Consider the following 23,749-nt stretch of genomic DNA (forward strand, 5'->3'; position numbering starts at 1 on the left):
AATGCATATTGGTCCTAAACGAGCAGCTTCGGAAATGTAACTGTTCATTTAGGGAAATAGATACATTTAAAGCGCTTTGAGGTGACATGTTGGTGCAGACCAGCCATTATGGCCGGTGAATACAACAAGGGTTTTAATTTAGAGAGGGAAACATGCGTTAGTGACTTCGCCCCTTGTCTCTAAACGTTTCAGAAAAATGCGTTGCAACAGATTATGAAACCTATTCAACATTCATTCAAGGTAACAGTCAAACGTGAACTGCAGCTTTTCACCTATTTACTCATTTACAAGGCCTTATATTTCTCACTAGGAGTTCCCACAACACAGTCTCTGGTTCCCACGTTTCCCTGAAGCTTGGACACCGCGGAGGGCCAGGCGAGCTGAGGAGCCTGGGCTCGGCCTTCTCATGGCCTCATGGTCTAAATTTAAAGCTGTCCCAGCCTTAAAAGGTCCTGACGGCGTCTTGCACATTCTGCCAAGTGGCAGCATTATTTTTGTTCAGTGGACTGCCGTCCTGTCCACCGCCCCTCACCCTGCTGCTTTCCCAGGATCTGGACTTGCTTTAGCTACTTTTGGAATTAGCACACCTTTTATCTGATTTTCAACTTTTGTGGATTGGTGAATCCTTAGTTGTGGTGAGTGACATATGTATTTCTTTATGAATAAGACTGTCTTTAATACTGCATAATTGCTATTTCAGTTTATGTCATCTGTCATTTTGGAAGCAGTAAGGCTTGAGGCCTCCTTTAACAACTTTAGTAATGTTTTTTGTTTATTGATGTATTATTCATTTTATCCATGCCTTTATAATAACAGTATATTGTTAATCTGTATCTATTGTGTCCTTGCAGAATATTGCATGTCTCATTGAAGTCAAATGTCATCTTAAAAGTAAAGTTAATCTTTCCCATTAACATTTGCTTAACCTTTAACGTTTTTATAACCCAGGATTTATCTTTGCAAACTCATTGCCCTCATGCTTTTAGTCCAGTGTACTGTTTGTTTCTCTTCACAAATGGATTCACTCTTTGCCTACACACTGCCTGTTGTAGGTGTTGGACATAGCTATACAAGTTTGTGGAGTCTCTTGTCATAAATTGCAGATCTCTCCTCTCTGATCTCTGGTTACATGATGATGGGCCCTGTGGGAGCTGATCATCATGTTTTCAAGCTGTAACACTTCAACAGTGGTTACTAGAGCTGAAATGATTTGTCATTTGATTGATTGTTGACTTCACAGATTTTTTTTTGGCAACATTCTTGATAAACTGATCATTTATTCCACTACATTTTTAAGCAAAAATGCCAAACGATGTGAATATTTGCTTCCTTTGAGCATTTTATTTATTATTGACCAATACAAAAAGGCTTTAGGAAATATTGAAGTGCATTGTTTTCTATAAACCAAATGATAACATGATTGATTAACAACATAATCAACCACAGTACATAAAAGAGTGTTATATAATACTGATATGTATATGGACTTGTATTGACTATAAGCCTTACATTAAGAAATAACAGAACACAGCAGTTTTGATTCTACCTTCTCCTTTAACCCAAGTTTGTCACTTTTTATATTCACACCTGTGAAAGTAGTCATTTGAATTGTAATGGTATTTCTACCCAAAAAGGAGTTAAGGAATGCTGCCACAGCTTGTTTGCTACCTGCTGTTGCTTCATTTAACACAGAAACAGTTGATCTTAACCAACACTTTAACTGCTCAAAAACCAAACATCATAACATCATTTTAACAATTTAACAACCTTTCATACTTAATCCCTTTCTCCTGGCCTAAACTAACCTCAACATTAATGAATTAATAATTAAGTCAATCTGTAATGATAACAATGAGATTGATTTCCAGAGCTGGTTAAGTAAAGAACAGTCAACATATAAGTTGGTGGAGTGGCCCTCAAGATGTCAGGATCAGTAACGGTGACGCAGAAGCTGCAGCAGCATCAGCAGGAACATCAGCAGCATCACTTTGAGAGCAGCTTTCACCTGAGCACCAAGTCGTCTGTTAGCCAGCAATCGTACTCCGCTTGCAAGACCAGCAGCCGTCGGTAAGAGGATGGGAGGTCCAGAAATACTGAGATGGTTTATTTTGAAAAATGTAAAAAAAAAGATTTTCTCTAAATGTAACTTGACTCTTCCTAACATCAGAAGTGCTGGAGGCATCCAAGCAGACCTCTTTCAAATATTCAACATGGCACTTTGGTATCTGGTGTGAAGTGGCTCATCAGTAGGAAAAAAGACTAACTAAAGATTTGTTTTTTTATAGAGCAGGTACTGCCCTAATATGCCCATAAAGTAGATGTTCATCCTAAAAGGAGGTCAGGATTTACAAAGTGTTCTCCTTGACGCTGTTCAAGTCAAGTCCCAAGTGTTCTTTGAGGGGTAATTACAAGATAGCCTACAAGTCACTTAGGTGTCTCAATGCTGACCAAAACCATTATATATTTTTTTGTTTGTTGTGTCTTTAAAAGATTAAAAGCAGGAATTTCAATGATAAGGCCTAATAATTGAATATTCCCAACTTTGTAGGACTTTAAGAGGTCAAAACTTCTGACTGTTTTTGAGTTCAAAACTAAAATCAATTCAGATTAGTAGGGACGTTTAATTAAGTCAAATTTTAAAGTGGTCAAATCACATTTAAGTTTAAAGTGTTTATTTTTGTTATTTAAGTCTGAGTGTAGTCCAAGTCTCAAGTCTTGATTCATCAGTTCAAGGCTGTCATGAGACAGGTTAGTTTTACCATTCTGATGATGTGTGGTTGCAAAAGTAATCCTGCACAGAACGAGAGGAATCACAGGTTCAGACATTTGGTTTATGTGCCTGGCTGAGGGCCTGATGGTTTGTAACTATCTATGTAGCAATAGTATTGTGCTCTTGTATCTAACAGAAATAGCACATTATATGCATTTACTTAAAAGTTGACCATCTTAGAAATGTCTGAAGCTAAGTATCTCTCAGCATAACATTCAGTCATCCAAATCCCAGTGAAAGTACATTATATGGGATAAAGATGAAACAATTAGGCAGCAATTGAAAGTTGTTAAACAGCGCAAACAGCAGCTGTTTTTCAAAATAGATTAATGTTAAGTTTAGCTGTTTTTTGTTTGTTTTCTGTGGTGGATACATATATTAGGCTTTTGGACTGATATGGGACAAAATAAGCCATTTTTAGATGTCAACATTTAAAGTGTGCAATACATTTCGCATTACTTTATGATATTTTAGAGACTGCTGTCGGGTTGATTGAGGAACTAGTTGATGGATAAATCTGTAATATAAGTGGTTCTTATAGAGAAAATATAGATTTCCTGAATCTTTCAAGCCTTACCGTTATAACACAGGCCTGCTGCAGGAATTCATCTTGTCATTCCTTATCATACAGAGGTGTGGTAAATATGCAGTCACATTTTAATTACATTTTCCTTCCACTTAAAATTCTGTGTTAAATGGCAAAACAATGGTAAGTGTCTGATACAAGTGTTGTGTGAAAGGAGCACTGCTTATCAAACGTTGCGCCCTAGCTCTGGATATATGGTGGCAACTATTGTCAACATGTATGTTCAGTAATTATTAGTCCTTTAATCTGCAGGGCTCTGTCAGTGTACATGTTGGAACCATGAGAGCTTTCTAAACGGGGTCAGGGAAAGAATTTCAGCTGCAGTGAGCGGCTGCCAGAGATATCCATGGACAGACGAGCTATTTCTGTAGAAAGGACATGAGACGCTGCCAATAGGCCAACTGTAAAGAAACTGTATGCAAGTCATGAAAATATAAAGGCTTGTGCCACCATAAAGGTTTAATAATTATTGGTTCAGTATTGACAACATTGTATCTGTTAGAAATAATTGATTGCATTACAATTGTTACATTTATTACTTAAAATCTTAAGATTAACGTACAGTGCAGCTTGTCAGACTGATTTAATAAGCCGTACAACTGTTTGACTTCCTTACACACTAAGCCAAAGACGCACCTGGTGAGTCAGCAGTATACATAACTTTTTGACACTGCAGAAATCTTTTGGTGAGTCCCTCTCCATCTATCTGTCTGAGCCCCTTTCATCGACTTGATCCCGCCTCGTCAGTATGGAGAAGAGTTTATCAAAGCCACTTTATGCTACTCTATTCCTCTAGGGCTAATGGAGAGACTGAGACAGATATGGAAGAGATTATAAATGAATGCAGGGCTTTAAAATGAACATCTCAGCCCTGAAGGCATATCCTCCAGTTCTGTATATAGGGAGGCCTGAGAGGTAAATGAGTCACAGTGTAATATGGGTCAGAGTCCTAGAGGATGGACAGAAATACATCTTCCTTTTATAAGTAACAAGACATGTTCTGAATGTGTCTTTTTATAGTTAGCACACTTAGTACATAGATGCAAAGGGCTAGTATGGGTCGTGGTGAGTTTTTTTTAGATTCAACTGCAGCTTTGTCATTCTTTAGGTGTTTAATTTGTCGTCATGACGAGAAAAAACTGTAGAAAATACTTGGTCTACTTCTAGTTCAAATAACTACATACAAGCGGAAGTGCTGTATGTACTCCATTTACAGGTGTGATTTATCCAATGGTTCATCTTTAACTAATGAGAATTAAATTAGCAAAATTGTTGGTAATCAAGAATGAGTATTTTAATTTAATTTGTATCAATAATCTGCTTTAAGTGCATTAGTAACACTAAAGTTAGTTTCAAAAAATGTAAATTCAATCAATGGATAACACTTGCAGTATTTTTTTCATGTCCAGAAAAACATTAAATGACGAATACGAAGATTATATGAGGGAACTGAAGAAGTACATCTTTGAAAATGGGTCACAATCATTTAGTTTGTTAACAAAACAGCTGGGCACTAGTTTGTATCAAAGGTTACTTAAACAGAAATAAATAGTGTATTTGTTGGAAACTATTTACAGCCGCACATTAATATGCGTTGGTATTCATAGCAGCAGGACAGTGTGTGTCGGACTGAGTTAAAATAAACTTCACTACCCATGTTTATTGCAATCACAGAACCCAGTTCAACACAATGGCTTATTTGTGTGTTTTAATGGAAGAGTATGGGAGAAATAAACTATATGGGACTGTATCGACAGACAAAATCAATAGAAGGATTAAATATTGATAGAAATCAAAGAATGTACTGCCAGTAGGTAAGACATAGCATATTATTAGCTGTGTCCTTTAAGAAAGGCTTAAGCTTTTGTGGCTTTTTTGCAAAAACAAATGTGGCATTTAATGTATTTGAAATACTTAATGATTTACTGAATGTTGTTTGTTTTTTTGCAAGTGTTGTGATTGTTGTCTATCGCCTCTAAGCCTGCAGACCACTGTGAAGACAGAGAAGGGGCAGGAGGTGGTTAAACTGAGCCCACTACCCAAGAGAGCCAAACGCACCTACCTTGCAATGGACACGGACAAGGAAGTCATCGGCTATGTCATTCCCGTATTTAGAGCCAGGTGAGTGAAGACACTACAAGACATAATTGATTGATATTCCTAAATTCAAAGCAGTCGATACCACTGTTTCAAGATATTGATGTAGTCTTTTGAATCTAAATGAAGTATTTTCCAAAGTTTAAACTGATCTTATATGTCTGTTTTTTGTTGTTCATCAGTCATGAAACTGTTCGCGGTCTGATTGAGTCCCACGAGGAGGATGTCACGGAGGAGGGGATTAACTATGTGGCCATGAGGAACCTGTTTGTCAGGGAGGCCAGGGAGGCTGTGGAGGTCAAAAAAGTGGAGAAGAAAACCAGAACCACGCATATCAGGGAAGTGGCCGGACGCATGGAACTGGGCAAGACTGTAAATCCTTTTGATTCCTTTTGTGAATTTGTAAAAACAAGATTGTGTCCTTTTCCAAAATCAAACAAGCCTGCAAATGCTTATGAGCTTTATGTGACAAACTGCATCCCTTTTGCTAAAGTTGGAGGAGTGGGCAGAGTTCCGTAAGAAGATGAACCCAGACAGCCTGACACACCTTCCAGAGTTTATCATCAAGCCCCGTGGACAAACTGTCTGGGAGGGGAAGACCGTGAAGCTGCACTGCACTGTGGCTGGATGGCCCAAACCTAGGATCGCCTGGTAAGACACACTCGTCTGAGTCACAAGACAAAGAGGCTGCTGAGTCGTGTGTGTGTGTCATAGAGAAGTTTCCATCCAAAGCCCTCGTCATCAGACAATTCTGTTTTCCACCGTCGCAACACAAACACACACACACTCCTCTGTAATTACAGCCTCTGAAGACAACGGTAAAAATAAACCTGCTGTCTTTCTCCTGTCTTCAAGGTACAAAAACAATGTGCTCATTGATGCCAAGGCCAAGCCCGAGAAGTACACAGTTGAGAACAGTTACAACATGCACTCCCTGGAGATCAAGAAGTAGGTAATCATTTAGCTCCCACTGCATTACAATTAATGAGATGTACCCCAGAAAATGCACATTACCCCAAACTGAGAGATTTATGTTAAAAATAATTCTGAAGAGATGGCGGTTATTCACCATGTCTACATTTTTATTTCCAGCTGTGATTTCCTTGACACTGCTCAGTATTACGCCTCTGCCCTCAATGTGAAAGGAGAAGCTTCCTCTGTGGCTTATATTGTTATCAAAAGTAAGTCACCGCTTTTTCTCATCCGTCTTCTCTGCAGCTGCCCATGTCTAATACGGTTAAAGGTCGAAGTTCAAAGTAGTTTAAATCCGCACCACTCTGATCTGGTATGAAAGGATCAAGTCTGACTGTCATTAATTTCAAGCTTAAATGAATGTTTTGCCGTTTTAGCATATTTGACTAATGTGTGTTTCCTAAATCTGTTGTTACTAATAATACGACATGGTCATTGAGAGATATATTTCTCTGCAGGGTTCCAGGAGGGCACAGAAGCAGGCCCACTCGATCCTAAACCACGTGAGTAACTTTTTATTTTAGTTTCAAGGATGGCCGGTGAACTTCTGTTGTATATCACAATTCACATTCTATACGAGACATTCTATACGAGACATAAAATAAGTAGAAACTTCATCTGCATACAATTCTATATAAGCAATTAAAAATCATGACAATGTATACTGTAAAACCCAATAGTCCCGCTTAGCTCTGACGTGTTTTAGCGTCTTTGAGCACATTTTTTGCAGCATGGCAGGTTAGCATTTAGCTGCTGAAGAGCCATGTGATTTACTCAAGAGGTGGTGGAGACCAAAAACAGAGATAAAAGGAGAGTCAAAGTTGCACTTTTTCATATGACACACCTTCATATGAATCAATTATTCTACTCTGTGTGTAAGAAATAAAACATGTTTACCATAAGCTAATGACATGTCATTGCTGTAATTCAAAAAGTCAATTAATGTAGGTGAAATGTTTAAATTGTTGTTTTTTTTCTTTCTTTTCTCATCTGTAGATGGTTTCTGCGCTGAGCACGGTGTCACCTTTAGAACCACCATCATTGAGAAATTTGAAGTGGCTTTCGGCAGTGAAGGCGACACAATGAGTCTTGGCTGCACTGTCATTGTTTATCCCACTGTGAAAAAATACCAGCCTGAGGTCGTGTGGTACAGAGACTGTAAGTAGAAAAATGAAATGTGAATATTGCTTAATTTTCCTCTTTAAAAATATTGCAAATGACCTTTTAATGTATGTACCTTTATGTATCCATTCATTCATTCTTGAGTTTTAACTTCTCCCATCAGCTGTCCCATTGAAGCCCTCTAAATGGGTCCAAACCCTCTGGTCTGGGGAGCGTGCCACACTCACATTGGTCCACCTCAACAAGGAAGACGAGGGCATGTACACCATGCGTGTCAACACCAAATCTGGCTTTGACACCTACTCTGCTTATGTGTTTGTGAGAGGTAAGATGCCCGTAGATATTTCACCTGAAGCTGATTTCATTACAAATTCACAAACTGTTGAAAATCAGTTTCTTAGTTTTGTATTATATTGAAAATTGAGATAAGCTATGAAGCCAAGTATGTGCTTAATCGTACAGTTTGGAACAAAAGTGATACGTGCAAAGTAAAGCAACGCATTTTTTATCACCACAAACACAGATGTGGTCGGGAACCATTCATTTCTGCTGTGTCTTTAAGTGACATAACTCTCTGAGGTGTTTGGTTTCCTCAGAGGAATGTTGGTTCTATATCTATATCTATATAAAGCGTCTTTGGGTTCAAGAAAAGCGCTATAGAAATCAAATATATTATTATTATTATTATATCTGTCTGCATGTCACAGAGAGGGTGATCTAAAATAACAATCAACAGTTTATGAGGACTTTTCAGATTCCCCTTTTATGTTACCAACATGTAAACTAAGTTATTATAGCTACAGTGCTGCCGGACAGGCTGTACTGTAATGGCGTAAGTGGGTCAGAACATGGCAGCTTAGAATGTAATAGAGATCAGCCTGATTTAGGAAACAGCACCACTCACAAGTGTGCCCTCTAAGATATGGTGTTGCTATTCCAGATGCTGATGTGGAGGTGGAGGGGCTTCCCGTGGCTCCCCTGGATGTGCACTGTCATGATGCCAACAAGGACTACGTGGTGGTGACCTGGAAGCAGCCGGCGGTGGAGGGCAGCAGCTCCATCCTGGGATACTACATCGACAGGTTGGGATGCTCAATATGTCTTTTATTACGTTAATTATTTGCCAGGTAATTAATTATTAAATTTCATCTAATCTCTTTGGCAATATACAGTCTTCCATTCAGGATATACTGGTTCTATCTATGCTGCTTATTGTAATGCTAACTCTGCAGGTACAATGGCACTAGCTCAACCTTTTTCTAGATCTTGACAAATAAATGTCACTTTCTAGATTTGTTCTTAGGCAAGCCCATGAACTCATTGTGTCAGTTATGGGCACAATTGGGTTGGATCACATGTTATAAATTCAATGTGTTTTTCTGTGCAGGTGCGAGTTGGGCACTCACCACTGGGCTCAGTGTAACGACGCCCCGGTGAAGTACGCCCGCTTCCCCGTCACCGGTCTGGTGGAGGGCCGTTCCTACGTGTTCAGAGTGCGCGCCCTGAACAAGGCAGGAGTCAGCCATCCATCCCGTGTCTCCGAGGCTGTGGTTGCCATGGATCCCTCCGACAGAGCCCGCCTCAGAGGTAAACAATTATACATCATGGACATATCTGTAAAGTGACTGCTGTATTCTACCTTAATTGTATTTTTGGTTGTTACTTTGTCATGTGTCATTTTGTGTCAACATTCCCTTTTTTACTTTGCTTTTTTGATTCTTAAGATGCCATAACATGCACATTTTCTGGTGTGGAATCAATCAAGTTCTTATCTTATGTTATTTTATCTTTACTTTTCCCAACAGCTGGCCCCTCAGCTCCTTGGACTGGGATGATCAAGTTCACAGAGGAGGATACCACCGGTAAGGCAGCTTTAAACTCTGTTAGGTGTTGTTTGTTCTACATTTTTATTTTCAGATGTGATAGCAGTTAAAACTCAAATGGCATGTTATAAGGACTTCAAGGGCAGGGTATCAAACATAAAATCATTCTCCATATTATCTGAGATTTGTAAGCCTAGTTTAATGATTACTTAAATTGATTTTTCCTGACTTTTTTTATTTCTTTTTAAATGTTAGACATTAAGGACTTAGGGAAAGTTGCTTGTTAGGCACTCGTAGGAAAACATGATTCTATTCCTCAAACTAAAATATTGAAAGTAATTTTTTTTGTGTTTTTAACTATTTAAGGTTTTTGAAGGATAACCATCCCAAGTGACTTGTTTAAGTGAATTTCTCTGTGATCCTCAGTGGGCGTTGTCCCCGGAGAACCCTCTGATGTTGTGGTTACTGAGGCGACCAAGAGCTACGTGGTGCTCGCCTGGAAGCCTCCGATGCAGCGCGGTCATGAAGGAGTCATGTATTACATCGAGAAGGTGAGGAGAGGTGGTGGAAACATGCATACAGTGATGAAGAGATGCAACATGAAAGATCACATTGCCTTATTATAAGCTACAAGTCACATCGCAGTGGTGGAATGTATGTAAATAAACTCTACGTGTGTCAGACATCTTAACTTATACTTCTCCGAATACAGTTTTTCATCCTCAACCTTTCCAGTGAAAACCATGTTTCCCTAGATTTGTGGTGAAATGTTGTGATAAACTGTAGGATGTAATGTTACTTTATGTGTTTAAAATGTTTCTCCTTTTACACAAGATTAATATCAAAAACCCTCTTGGATTAGCTTGAAAATTCACAAAGCCGTTTCCTCTGAGCTCATTGAAAGTTTAGTTTTAAGAAATACATTGTTACCCCGTACAAATCATGATTTTAAATTAATATTATGCATTTCTATAGATTAAATTACTCAATAATGTGCCAAGGAGTACAACTTTAAACATTTACAGCAGTTTAATACAACATACAAAATAATGCAACAAATATTTATTGTATAAGAAGCCTTTCCTTTACCATTGTCTGCTTCTTTACTGACATGTCCTTGTCTCTCTGTCGCCTGCAGTGTATTTCTGAGTCAGACACCTGGCAGAGGGTGAACACCGGCATGCCAGTGAAGTCTCCTCGCTTCGCCCTGTTCGACCTGGCAGAGGGAAAATCTTACAGCTTCCGCGTTCGCTCCTGTAACTCCGCTGGTGTGAGCGAGCCCTCTGAATCCACAGGAGACATCACGGTCGGAGATAAACTGGGTGAGCCGGCCAGGCCTGCATTTAAATATGATGTACAGCTTGTTATCGCTGTATTCCTTCATTAGTTGGTTAATAGACTGTTGTTCCCCTCTGCATTATGTTGATCCAAACATAACATCTTCCTTATTTTCATGCATATCTCTCTTTTAACAGACCTGCCCTCAGCTCCTGGCAGTCCAGTGGCCACCAGGAACACCAACACCTCCGTGGTCGTCTTCTGGAGCGCCTCTAAGGAAGTCAAACACCTGGCCGGCTACTACATCGAATACAGTGCAGTGGGCACAGATGAATGGACACCTTGCAACAACAAACCTGTCAAGAAGACCAGGTAAGTGCAGCTAAAGATAAAACTAGGTTCATGAATTCACACGTCATTCATTGCTTACAAAGATGAATTGATTCTATTTCAAATGTTTTTTGGTGTTCAAAGTTGATGACCAAAAACTGGGAAAATATAAAAAGAAGATTAAAGGATATAATGTGCAAAAATAAAATACTAGTTGAAGTTACATCACATTTATCTAAGTGTTATTGTCTTTGTTCATCACTGTTTGGTGATGAATAGCTGGTGACTTAACAGACATTTATTTGAATTAAGTAGATTCATTTATTAGAAAACTACAACACAATTTGCTCATGGTTGTCGGATCTACATTTTTGTATAGGCTCCATTGTTTTAGTTGTTGCTCCAGTGGATAAAATATATGATGTGTTACAGAAAAGTATTGAAGTCAGCTCAAATGTGTTAGTAACTCAGTTCTGCAGGAATATGTGCTAACGTTAGCAAAACGCTACTTGTGATAACAAACCAAACAACTAACCTCCTGAGTGTATTACATTAGGAAGTGAGTGTCTTTCATATATGGCTTTTGAACTTATGTTTTCATTTGTAAATTAAGAACTTTAATACGTTTTTTATGTTTTTGAAAGCGTACATAGTCTCGCTTGTAAAAGTCGTGGTTGGTTAGCTAAGCTACTTTTGAATAGCTATTAGCAAGGGTGCTAATGCTAACAACATATTTCCCTTTTCTTTAGTATGACCCCAAGCCTTTGTGTAGCTATAAGTTACATTTTTTGTTTGTAATTGTATTGAATGCAAATGTAGCTTTTACTATTTCTCAATCCTACTGTTGGTGAAATCTCAGAGTAAATATTATAATTTATATGACTCTTTACACCTTTGACTGTTTTTAGGTTTGTGTGCCACGGCCTGACTACCGGGACAAACATCGTGTTCAGAGTGAAGGCAGTGAACGCTGCAGGATACAGCCTGAGCTCCGCCAACTCTGAAGCTGTGGTTGTGCAAGCTGCCATCTGTGAGTGTCATGATCACATCCCTCATCTCCATTATTCACTTTGCCTCTAGCGTTCAAGACATACTCTCCCCTTCTGCTACTTCCTCTCAGCTATTTTTAAACATATATTTATCCAGGGATTCACGGCTGAGAATGTACACTTGTATTTCAACACATTCACACACACCATCCTCGTTTTTTTTCAGAAATCATGTCAACTTTCATTATTTATTTTCCTTTTCCTTACCAAAAATCAGTTATTTAATTTAAATCAGATCACTTTAAATCACTTAATAAAAGTTTCTGAGAGTTTGTTCCGAAACAGTTTCCCATTTATCTTGTCTTGTGCATGTTATCCTGAGTTTGATGAATGCAAGAGGCACACAAATATGTGACTGCATGTTGATTTATTTGCATGTGTCTGCCTGTCATCGCTAACATTGACTGACTTTATCATATTTTGCTGTTTTCCATACCTTCATTTATTAATGACAAGGTTAAATAACAAAGTAGACAATGATTTACAATGCTTTTGCTGTATGCAAGTATTGATTTCTGAGTTTTGTGTTGATATTTTGTAAAGGTGATGGCTAAAACATTTGTGTTCTTAAAGAGCATGAACATAATGAGAGTCTGGTGCGACTTTCGGAGATTTTCGTAGCGTGAAAGTTGTCCTGCTTCTGGCCTTGAGTGTAAGTACATTATACATTACAATGACCCTAATACAGTGTTGTTGCTTGTGTCCAAAGCATGTTGGATATTCAAATGTAAACTAAAATGAACTAAGATCTATGTTATATTTTGCTTATTTCAGGCCATATTAGGTGTCGTTTATCATTAAAAGGAAAACAAAATGCGGTCTGAAAATCGGAATATTAGTTATTTCAACATACTTCTTCGCATTTCTCATAATAAATATTGACCACTTTATTAACTTTCCTTACAGCCATCTCCGGAAACCCCACCAATGTTACCCTGGTGGAGGCTGTGAAGGATTACATGACACTGGCCTGGACTGAGCCCTCTTTCAATGGAGGAGCTGATATCCGGGGATATTTTGTGGACTACAGGACTGTGAAGGGAGGCGTTGTTGGAAAATGGCATGAGATGAACCACAAGGCACTGCCTGCTCCCTCCTATAAAGTAAGTGTGTTTATTTGTAACCACATTTCAATGAAATAATTTCAATAAAAAATATATATCAATAAAAGACCTCACAATAAAGTACTGCGGTGTGAATGCGCCTAATGTTACGTGTCATTTCTAACTGTGGTTTTAACCTATTATCTCACGAAGCTCAAATAAGTTTATGTAGTTGGTAATTCATTTTTGTCTGGAAAATAGCCCAAAAGAGGTGTTTTATTAATATCTCATTACCTTAATTTCTGTTTTTAGGCTGAGAACCTGAAGGAGAACGTATTGTACCAGTTCCAGGTGCGCGCTATGAACATGGCAGGTGTGAGTAAAGCCTCTCTGCCCAGCTCAGCGATAGAGTGCAAGGAATGGACCATTACTTTGCCAGGTATGAACAAAGAATAAAGGTATATGTCAGTAAATATTAAAGAGGAAACAATTGGATGATTAATTAACTAGCCGATTGAGGCTGATGGTGATCAATTAATCATTCAAAGTTATGAATACAAGAAAAACAGACTGAACCAAATAATGTTGAGACAATAGTCAATTACCAGTTTGTTTTGGGCACAATGCATTTCGGATAGATAATCTATTCATGAGACCATTAAAATAAATGTTGTGATTGGAAATATATATGTATATTTGTATAACGGAATTTCTTATTAAGTAATTGCTTATTCATTTAAAGTGCGTGCCTTTAGAGCATGAAAAATACATTGTAAACACTATAAATAAACTAAACTACTCCTTACTAATATATTTACATAGAATGACTATATGCATAACACAATGTGCACATGTATTGCAGTACATCTCTATCACTGGATGTGTATTATTTTCTTGATGTGTTCACTTGTAAATCTTTGTCATACTTAGTTTATTTTTGTGTTGATCAGTTCCAGTTTGTTTAAGATATTTCTTTATTCATGCTCCAAGGTGTTCCTGTGGGTCTTCATGCGCTGGAGGTCCGTGACACCTCGGCCGTGGTGCTGTGGGAGCCGCCTGTATTCAGTGGCCGCACTCCTGTCAATGGATACTATCTGGACCTGAAGCTGGCCTCTGCTGGAGAGGCAGGCTGGAAGGCTGCTCACGAGAAGGCCAACAAGGGCAAATACATGAAGGTGAGCAGGATATTTATAAGTTATAGTGGATCTTCTTGAAATGCTTCTATTTTTTAGCAGAGGACATATTTTAAGTTTGATCAATATGGCCTTCAGCTTGTATCTTCATGTGATATTTTCATGTGAAATAAGGGCGACAGTGTTCTCTTAACTCTCTCTTCCTTGGACTGCTCACATGCTGCTTCAGGTGACGGGGATGAAGGCGGGTGCTTCCTACGTCTTCCGTGTGCGCGCTCAAAATCTGGCTGGCGTCGGAAAGTCCTCAGCAGCCTTAGGTCCAATCCTGTCCCAGACTCGCCCTGGTGAGTGTGATTGTTACATAACTCACACTTTCAATCACATAGTGTTCCTACGCAGGGCTGGAAAGAAGGGAACGTTTCATTTTCTTTATGCTGATGTATGAATTTACTAGATGCACACACACTGTAATCATTTACTCTCATTTCCTCAGGCACCAATGAGATTTATGTGGATGTGGATGATGATGGTGTGATCTCTATGGTCTTTGAGTGCTCTGAGATGAAGGAGGGCTCTGAGTTTGTTTGGTCCAAGAACTACAAGACCATTACAGACACCTCTCGCCTTACCATGGTTACTAAAGGGGGCAAGTGAGTATAATTTGTGTGACCAATTCCTCATGCAACATCCAGGGACCAAAATAACTCTCTTGCTCTTGTTCAAAGGCTTGTGTGCAAATGCAGTTCTTTAAATTGTTCACATTCATTTTTGTATTCATGTGTCTTTAACTCCAGGCAGGGTTATCATCATGAAATAAATACTCAGAACAAGAATGTATGTCATTTTTCATGACATTGAACAGACTTGGTATTCCAGGCGAATGCACATGTTTAACAATTAATTATATTTTGTTATTTTTGACACGCAGTATAATTTTGACGAATTAAATGACAAAGTGATGGTTTAAATATGGTTTCAAATGTCATTTTATAAAGCTACTTAGCTCAGGTAATGTTAACCAGACGGGGTCGGATAACATTTACGGTTTTCTTTTAAATGTGCTAGTGAAAGAGTTGATTCCCAAATAAAAAAACAATGAAATATGATGGCCATTCCTACACAGCTCTCTTATAATATGTTTTTGTTTGTATATTTAGCAATTATATCATTAGATATTACACATCTCTATATACATTATACCTGGACCTCACAAAATCATGCATAATATATAAAAACCTAACCTTTCAGAAGAACTGAAACCAAACAAAAACTAGCAAAAGCAGTCAAAAATCAATATAACACGAAAGATTTATAACTATTATAACCTCACCTGCAGGTCCAGAGCCATCTTCAACAGTCCCTCCCTGGAGGATCTGGGCACCTTCTCCTGCGTTGTCACCAACACTGAGGGCTTCTCCTCCAGCTACACTCTCACTGAGGAGGGTGAGTCGCCCACAGTCCTGGCATCTCTGCTTCTGAAACTTGATTCTCTTGTTATTTATTTTGGGTGACGTCGGTGCCAAAGGTGTGAGAAGGACTTGAAGGACTGTGTCATCATGTCTCTGTTGTTGTGTTTCAACAGCTGTGACAAATTGACCTCTGTGTTTGTCAAATTGTTCAGTGTGTGTATGTCTGTCAAGTTGTGTTTTCAATCCAAGGTTCTACTTGACATGGAGTATTTTTAACTGCATACATAATAAGAAAACTGTCAGATAGAAGTAAGACTCATAGTTGATGGTGAAAGGTTTTGACACTTACACATTTTGTTTACTTTTGTTGTTACTCAACAGGTCTCAAACGTTTTCTGGACATCAGCCATGACCACAAGTTCCCAGGTGAATATCCCGCCACATCACAGATCCTTCTTATACCATGGTTTATTTTTCCCTTATCAAGAAGTTGCATATCTATCACTAACTAAAGAAAAATACTTTCTAAAAATACAGATCTTTCTTGGAAATTATAGTTACTAGGTGTGTGACGATAAATCTATTTGGATCAATGTATATTGATTCAATGAGCAATGGTCAAACGCCATCAAAACTAATTGATAATATCAATTATCATCTTTTTTGAGATATTGCTTTATTTTTTTATTGTGCAAGCATTACAAAATGTGGCACATTAGTCTGAACAGGAGGTGTATTTCTTCTTCCATTTAAATGTCTGGAATAGCCCAATACAAATAATTAATTTTTGCAGTTGGAATAAATGTAACTTATTGTATTAAAATTGGCATATGATATCTTTGTAAATTAGTCCCAAGCCTGTGAATTGAAGGCATTAAAAGATCAGGGCAGACTACTGTGAATGTAGTAGTTAGTTACCAAGCCATTGTTACATGCATAGCTTATACAAAAACATTTAAAAAATGTGCTTGTCTCCAGTTATCCCCTTCAAGGGTGAAATGGCCATGGATCTGCTGGAGAAGGGTCGCGTGCGTTTCTGGACTCAGGTGGAGAAATGCAGCTCCGCCTGCACTGTGGACTATGTCTTCAATAATGCCATCATTACTGACAACAAGGTACGAATAACAACATAACACGTTGTCCTGTGTCTTTTGGGATGGTGAATGTTCCACAACCTGATCTTGATTGTGATTTTATATCTTTTTGTTTCCAGAAATACACAGTGAACTTCAACAAGTCCACCGGAATCATTGAAATGTTCATGGACTCTCTGGAGGTCACTGACGAGGGAACGTTCACCTTCAACCTGGTGGACGGCAAAGCTAAGGGGACGACCAGTCTGGTGCTCATTGGAGATGGTAAGACCTCAAATGTCCCTTTTTTTTTAACTCTCTTTCTATTTGGATAGAAAGACAAATATAAATTGCACTTTTTATTCCCCTTGTGTTTGTACATTTTTATTTTTTAAACTTGAGAGACACAAACATTTTAAAATTAATACAAATAGAAAATAGATCGAATAATGATGCAGTTTACCTTAAGCACATAGATGTATGCATATCCTTATGTCAATCACTTTATATGTACCCTCTTAAAAATGTATTGTAAAATGTTTGTACAAATACCCACTACCCACATATGAACAAAAAAACTGACATATAAACACCTATACACCACAGCAGCCTAGACATGCATATTTTTCCCACACCTTTTGAATTAGTCTTTAAAAATAATTATCATACTGTAACAATAACACATGATAATAGTAAAAAATAAATTAAAAAAACCCCTCTAATTCAGTATCAACATCCATGTTTATGTTGTGCTTACAGATGTCTTTTGTTTTAATATCAACTAAAATTGTTGATATCAAATAGGCCCCCCAACACACAGAGCACTTTTGAAGGTTACACACTGAAAGCCTCCCTCTGCTGGGTGTATTGCATCTGCTGCAGTTAAAGTTCTTGTCCATTGAGGGGCAGCAGAAGACAACCTTTCTTTACGGTTTAGTCTGTCTGCTGATTTTCTGATGCACCTTTTGTTACCTAGAATTCAGGGAGCTTCAGAAGAAATCCGAGTTTGAGAGGGCAGAATGGGTCAGGAAACAGGGTAAGGTATTTTTACTTTTCCATTACATAAGTTTAACACAATTGCTGAAGTGCATCTTGATAAATATTTTAAATGTAATATCAACAGGTCCTCACTTTGTCGAGTACATTGGCTTCACTGTTACTCCAGAATGCAATGTGCTGTTGAAATGCAAGGTAAGAAAAGTACCTGTTTGATACTGCTGTTCATGTTTTTTTTAAGGAGCCTCACAAATGGTTGCAATTCAGGTGGTGCATTTAATGTGTGTCTCTCTTCTTTCTCCACACAGATTGGAAATATCAAACCAGAGACTGAGATCACCTGGTCCAAGGACAAAATTGAAATTGCAGAGGATGATGAGGACGCCGCGAAAATCGAGAGAAAGGATGGCCATCTGACCTTTAATATCGGAAAGGTCAGCGCGTTAGACAGAGGCCGTTCATTTTGAGGAGTCGTGAGCTCCTGAGTGAAGAGGAGAGAAAGTGCTGCAGCTGTGCTTCCATCGTAGAGCTAGACTAGACTAGATGCTTCCCTGCCAACCATCCCTCTCTGACACACAGTGTGTTTCATCATAAATGATGAAACACTAGAAATATTCCTGTCCTCGAGGCCTGCTGTAATGCTGCTGGACTCGGCACGTCAGCATGTCGCACTGGGGAATTCAAATAAGCCTACTGGGTACAATTGGCACTATTTTGAAGATTTAAATCCTTATTTGGGGTTTATAGACTTATAGGACAAGCTTTGCAACATGTATGCCCATATACAGTATATGGTTTATCTGTGTGATTCATTCATCCATTTCATTACTAACACTATATTCTATTTGACTCCTCTGGCCAATATACTCAAAACATTTAAAACTGGAAATCTGTCCTTGTTTGAGGATATTAATCTGGGGCTATAATACAGAAACATTTTATCTTGAGGATCCAATCTCAACTTTTTCGTAACCATGATAATGAGGGTAAAGAAGAAAAAAAGGGATTCAGGGAAAAAGCCATTACAGATGAACACAAAGGCCCAAAACGTTCTCAAACACTCTCATGACCTCAAATAAACTTTGAGGATAAATGTGAAGAAGTCCTGACTTTCGCTTTCCACCAGAGAATATTAGTCCGCGCTTTGGTTGCTTAGCTACAACCAACAAAATGTCAGCAGGCGAATTTAATTAAGTCAGAGGCTTATTATATGGCAGGCAGACCCTAACGTCGTATTGCAGCTTGATGATAAAACCCTCATTAGCTGTAAATTCACGAAAAAATGATGTACTTTAATTTCTCCAGAGATGTTTCCAACACCTTTAACTCATCTGCTTTCTTGTATTTTTTCAATAACAAAAACGTTTACAAAGTTCTTTAACTCAACAATAAGAGAGCAGCTGCATGGGTAGAAAGGTCAAAGACATCAAAGTTTACAATATAATAACATTACCTATCCTGAGATAAACATATGATGAAGTGAGATAAGGTTCCTAAAGTTAGGTGAAATTTGCTTCTTTAATACCAAATTGTGAAAATCCTGTCTTCATAACTTTTTGGATCTTAACTTAAGACAAAAGATAGGCAGTTTCTGTAATACAGCCTCTTTTCTGTTTGTGCCAGTGAAGTTTTATTGATGTTTCAAGGTACCTGTACATTGAAACTGTATTATCATCACTCATAAAGAGAGGGTTGGTGTCATTGCATGAGCTCAGGAGAGGTGGCCCATCCACAGCCACTCCTGTCCATCGCACTTGCATTAACTGGCTTATCTGTCTAATTCACAGTGCGTTATTAAGCAGGAGAAACCGAAAGGAAAAGAAGGAAAAAAGGCAACTGCAGAGGACGTCCCGCCACCGCCAAGAGCCAAAGTCTGGACATATTGCTTGCTACCCTAAGTTCACGCCTATAAATATGTCCTTCTCGTCTTACCTTATTCATGTTTTCCTTTTAATGCCTGAAGCATCCTGGGCAGAGGAAAAGCTTGGCTTTTCTGCTTAGTTGGTCTTTGTCCTGTTCTTATATCTGTCCCAAGAATAATAATGTGTTTGATTTAGAAGGAAATTCATTACTGCCTCAAGGATACTAAAGTTGTTTTACCTTGAACTGTAGATCTCCAAGGCTGACAAAGGTGTTTACGATGTGGTCCTGAGGGACGAGAGAGGCAAAGATAAGAGCTCCTTCGATCTGACAGATGCAGGTAAAGCGTTGTCCATGAATTATGAGAGGGAAACTCAGTCCTGTCAGTGTTGCTAAAAAAAAAGTGAATAACTGTGGTTCTCTTCTTTTTCTCCCAGGATACCAGGCTGTAATGAACGAGCTGTTCAGGGTTATTGGTGAGTCATTAAACTTCAAACACCAAGCAGTAATTGAGCATCACACAGCAGAAAAAGCCACAGAAAGAAGCAGAAATTTTAAAGTATTTTCACTGCATAAACCATTAAAAGGCTACCGACTTAAATGCTTAAATATGATTTTTTATATACCACTTATTAAATATGTTTTCCATGGGATGTAGATAAAAACTTGACTTTTATTCTTTTCCCTCCAGCCCACTCCTCCTCTGATATCAAAATCGTCAGTACTGAACACGGCATCATCCTCTCCTCCTCGGTCACGTATTACAATGAGGAGCTGCGTGTTGGATGGCTTCAAAAGTATGTCAAATCAACATTATTCACTTACATATAGGATTTCAAAATAACTTTTCCATTCTCATCAAATATTTGCTTTACTTCGTTAGCTCTGCCAAGGAGCTTATTTGTTCAGTTCAGTTTGTGTTTTTGTCTGTTTGTCAGCAGGATTACAGAAAATTACAGGCTCAATTTTCAGGAAAAACCCATTAAATGTTTTCACTTTCAATTTCATAGCAAGATTGAACATTTGGCCTTGGTGTAAGCTCCACCTGAGTGCTTGGTGTTGGGTTAACACTAGATGTATCAAAAGAAAAATACACTCAAAGAATACAGCTAGTAAAAAACAATTAGAAAAAAAGACATACAAGCACAAATTACAGAAATGTACAGATAAGACTTAACATTCCAAAGGATTATAATAATACTATTCCTACACATAAATAATAAGGATGCATGAAACACAAAATATATTACAAAACATATGAAATATGCCTTTATGTTTTTCCAACAGCCAGTTGTTCAGCTTAATAGCAACAGGTTGTTCAGTCCCTCTCAAATCAGTTGGTCGTGTTTTCCAGACATGTGATGTTTGCAAAGAAAAGGCTTTTTGTTTTTCAAAGCTTGCAAGTAAATTATCTCAAAAGGCTTTGGGGTGATTGAACATGTCTGTGACCAATTAGTAAATGGAATATGAAGGAGTATTTTTGCACTCATAAATATGTTTTGCTGCCATAGTTAATTAGTTTTTGATGCCTAATATTGCACTATTTTGACTATAATTGTCCCTATCAGCTCTCCTGCACAATCTTCCCATGAATTATATAAAAAACAATCCACAGATGGGGACAAAATCTCCCCAACTGGTAGTGAGGTCACGTTTCTCATTTTGGTATAATACAGGGATGATTGTGCCGCTGCAATTACTGTTTTCCTGTCTGAATCCTGCTCTTCAGGGTACTCGATACTTTGAGTCAACAGTCCAGCCTTAATTGATCTCTGTGTTTCCCTTTTTTCTCCATTAGAGATGCTAAGATTGCCGTCTCAGAGAGAGTTAAGTCTGGAGTCACAGGAGAGGAGCTTTGGCTTAAAATCAATGAGCCCACTGAGAAGGACAAGGGCAAATACACCATGGACATCTTTGATGGCAAGGATGGCGTAAAGAGAATCTTTGATCTGAGCGGCAAGGGTAAGTGAAACGTTTAAAGTCAAATGAGGAAGGTGCTTCAGACTTGTGAAACAATCTTAATTACTTTGGCTTTTTTTCTTGTGCAGCATGGGAAGAGGCATTTGAAGAATTCCAGAGGCTCAAGTAAGTAAACAAACACATCTGACGCTGTTGTGTAACTCCGTTTGAAGAGGATCTTTACACAAATAAATACTAACAGTCATCACAAACTTAAAATAGACTTTTTTCCACTTTGTGAGCCCTTTAACAAGCACAAACAAAATACATGTCCTGCAATTGTAAAGCTAAGGGAAACAAAAATGTTGGCGACCTTTCTGTGCTGTGATACTGTAAAAGATGCTTCTAAAAATGTCTGTGTCCTTCCTTCCGCAGGGCGGCAGCCCTCGCAGAAAGAAGTAAGTCATTATTTATTCGTTCTTTTCCCCCAAGTGGCGTCATCTATGACAAGATGTCACGTGAAAGCTATTTTAGTTTCGTTATCATTTTGAATGGTTCACTGCGATTCAACATAAGGGAGTGTTTTGTTGGTCATCTTCATATCAATATATCAATAGTGGAAAATGCTTTTCCCAAAGATGAAATGGCTATTTTAGAAAAAAAATAAACCTACTTTCAAAAGTTATTTAAAACATATATGCAGTGCAGTAAAATCAAATATATTGAATGAGGGTGGTTCATTTACCAGTTTTGGTTAATATTATGTTGTCAACAGGCAGATGTTCCACAGGTTGAAACGCTGAGTAATGATTAACATTTGTGTATTGACTCACTCTTGTATTTTCTGTTCAGACCGCGCTCGTGTGGTTGGAGGCTTGCCAGATGTGGTTGCAATCCAGGAGGGCAAGGTAAATAAATTCAGTACTAATACATTGTGTTAAAAGTCTTATAAAAGTAGTTTGGTGGCTTTGAAGAGAGCAAAGATGGATATTAGCACTTCAGTTCTCCTCAGGAAAGGGCTGTCTGACTGGGCTGTGTACAAATTATAAGTATAGCATTTACTTAAACTGATAATAATGTTTTAGAGGGGCTAAGATACTTTTTGTTGATGCCCCTGTCCACAGCAGTACATGGCGTATCTTCCATGCTGGTACTTTTGTTAGTTCTTCAAACTGTGGGCATGGGGAATGCAATACTGTAGAAATGGATAAGTACATCACACAACCCCACTTTAAAACATTAAACTATCCCTTTAAACGCTCTGTCTCCCCTTCAAATTACTATGCCATTATCTCATTCCTAGGAGTGTCTCCTTCCCTCTTAAATCTGTAAAATCCAGACTTGTTACACACACTAAACCCCTGCATTCCTCTTTTTCTCTGTAGTCCCTGAACCTGACTGGAAATGTCTGGGGCGAGCCCGTACCTGAGGTGAGCTGGACGAAGAACGACAAGGAGCTGCTGTCTAATGAGCGCTACCAGCTCAAGTTCGAGCACGGCAAGTTTGCCAGCATCACAATCACCTCCGTCACCACGGCTGACTCTGGCAAATATGCCCTCCTGGTGAAGAACAAGTACGGAAAAGAGGCTGGAGAGTTCACCGTCAGCGTGTACAACCCAGAGGAGGAGGAGAAGAAAGGCTAACGTATGATGCAGTGTGACGAAATAAAGCAGGAAAGATAAACGACTGGGCTTTCTCCAAAGCATTTTACCCCGGCACATGCTGGTGCACTGAGCAGTTTTAAATAAATGATTCATACAGCTGCTTCCTCCTGCGTCTTTCATGTGCTGGGCTAAAGAGCTTTGGGCATCGCTTGTCGAGGAAGCAAACAGTGGATGTGATACAGAGAGGATAAATGTGTGCTTTTAGTTGCTAGATATGTTTTCTGTCACTTGTGACCCTTTCAGCAGTACATGTTATGTTTAATCTTGGGAGAATGTTGACCTGTCATTAATCATTGATTTAGCAATGAAGGCCAGCAAAAGCAAGACACCGTTTTCTTAAACTATTACGGTTTTACATTTGGAAAACCTTTGACCTCTGAATCCAACTCATGCCTGAGGTTTATACAATGTAAAAAAATAAAGGAAAACACTGATGTCATGAACTTCCCTCCAGCTTTTTGCTTTGTGTCGTGAGACAATGGAAACGTGTCGGTGGATGTCACGCTCATGCTTGGTGTCTATTTGTAAACAGCTATATGTCTGAACTGTACTGTGTGCATGTATGTTGTGCCATTAGTCAACTGTTGCAGGAGACATAACAGTTTGTAAGAGACGTGGAACAGGTTAAACCTAATGTCGGTCAAC

The 23,749-nt window shown here is 38.5% G+C and overlaps 1 protein-coding gene across 3 annotated transcripts; it reads left to right on the forward strand.

The window, feature by feature from the left end:
• The first annotated feature begins 90 nt into the window (after window positions 1-90).
• On the forward strand, window positions 91-23,552 carry myom1a (myomesin 1a (skelemin)). Of its 3 annotated transcripts, XM_034209615.1 has the most exons (38): window positions 91-635; window positions 1,869-2,067; window positions 5,337-5,477; window positions 5,636-5,825; window positions 5,947-6,104; window positions 6,309-6,401; window positions 6,546-6,634; window positions 6,884-6,928; window positions 7,422-7,583; window positions 7,711-7,872; window positions 8,488-8,629; window positions 8,935-9,134; window positions 9,353-9,409; window positions 9,797-9,921; window positions 10,509-10,692; window positions 10,846-11,020; window positions 11,887-12,008; window positions 12,934-13,130; window positions 13,383-13,509; window positions 14,061-14,245; window positions 14,433-14,547; window positions 14,697-14,853; window positions 15,540-15,646; window positions 15,994-16,038; window positions 16,591-16,727; window positions 16,826-16,970; window positions 17,662-17,721; window positions 17,809-17,876; window positions 17,990-18,115; window positions 19,469-19,552; window positions 19,794-19,881; window positions 19,979-20,017; window positions 20,233-20,338; window positions 21,340-21,503; window positions 21,590-21,626; window positions 21,876-21,898; window positions 22,293-22,348; window positions 22,826-23,552. In XM_034209615.1, exons 2-38 carry the CDS (start codon window positions 1,922-1,924, stop codon window positions 23,081-23,083), a joined length of 4,515 nt encoding a protein of 1,504 aa, XP_034065506.1. In that variant the 5' UTR covers window positions 91-635; window positions 1,869-1,921; the 3' UTR covers window positions 23,084-23,552. The 3 variants fall into 3 exon arrangements, with proteins under 3 accessions (XP_034065506.1, XP_034065511.1, XP_034065517.1); XM_034209620.1 differs by lacking the exon at window positions 19,469-19,552; XM_034209626.1 differs by lacking the exon at window positions 1,869-2,067 and having other exon boundaries at window positions 94-635.
• Window positions 23,553-23,749: the final 197 nt, after the last annotated feature.

This window comes from Gymnodraco acuticeps, unplaced genomic scaffold (genome assembly GCF_902827175.1).
Source record: "Gymnodraco acuticeps unplaced genomic scaffold, fGymAcu1.1, whole genome shotgun sequence".
NCBI classification, from domain to species: domain Eukaryota; kingdom Metazoa; phylum Chordata; class Actinopteri; order Perciformes; family Bathydraconidae; genus Gymnodraco; species Gymnodraco acuticeps.

Excerpts from the sequence above, each read along its gene's own strand:
- myom1a (XM_034209615.1), top strand. The coding sequence starts at position 1,922 with ATGTCAGGATCAGTAACGGTGACGCAGAAGCTGCAGCAGCATCAGCAG. Across the intron at positions 19,553-19,793 it reads CGCCACCGCCAAGAGCCAAA|ATCTCCAAGGCTGACAAAGG; the intron begins GTCTGGACATAT and ends CTTGAACTGTAG. Across the intron at positions 21,899-22,292 it reads GGCAGCCCTCGCAGAAAGAA|ACCGCGCTCGTGTGGTTGGA; the intron begins GTAAGTCATTAT and ends TTTTCTGTTCAG.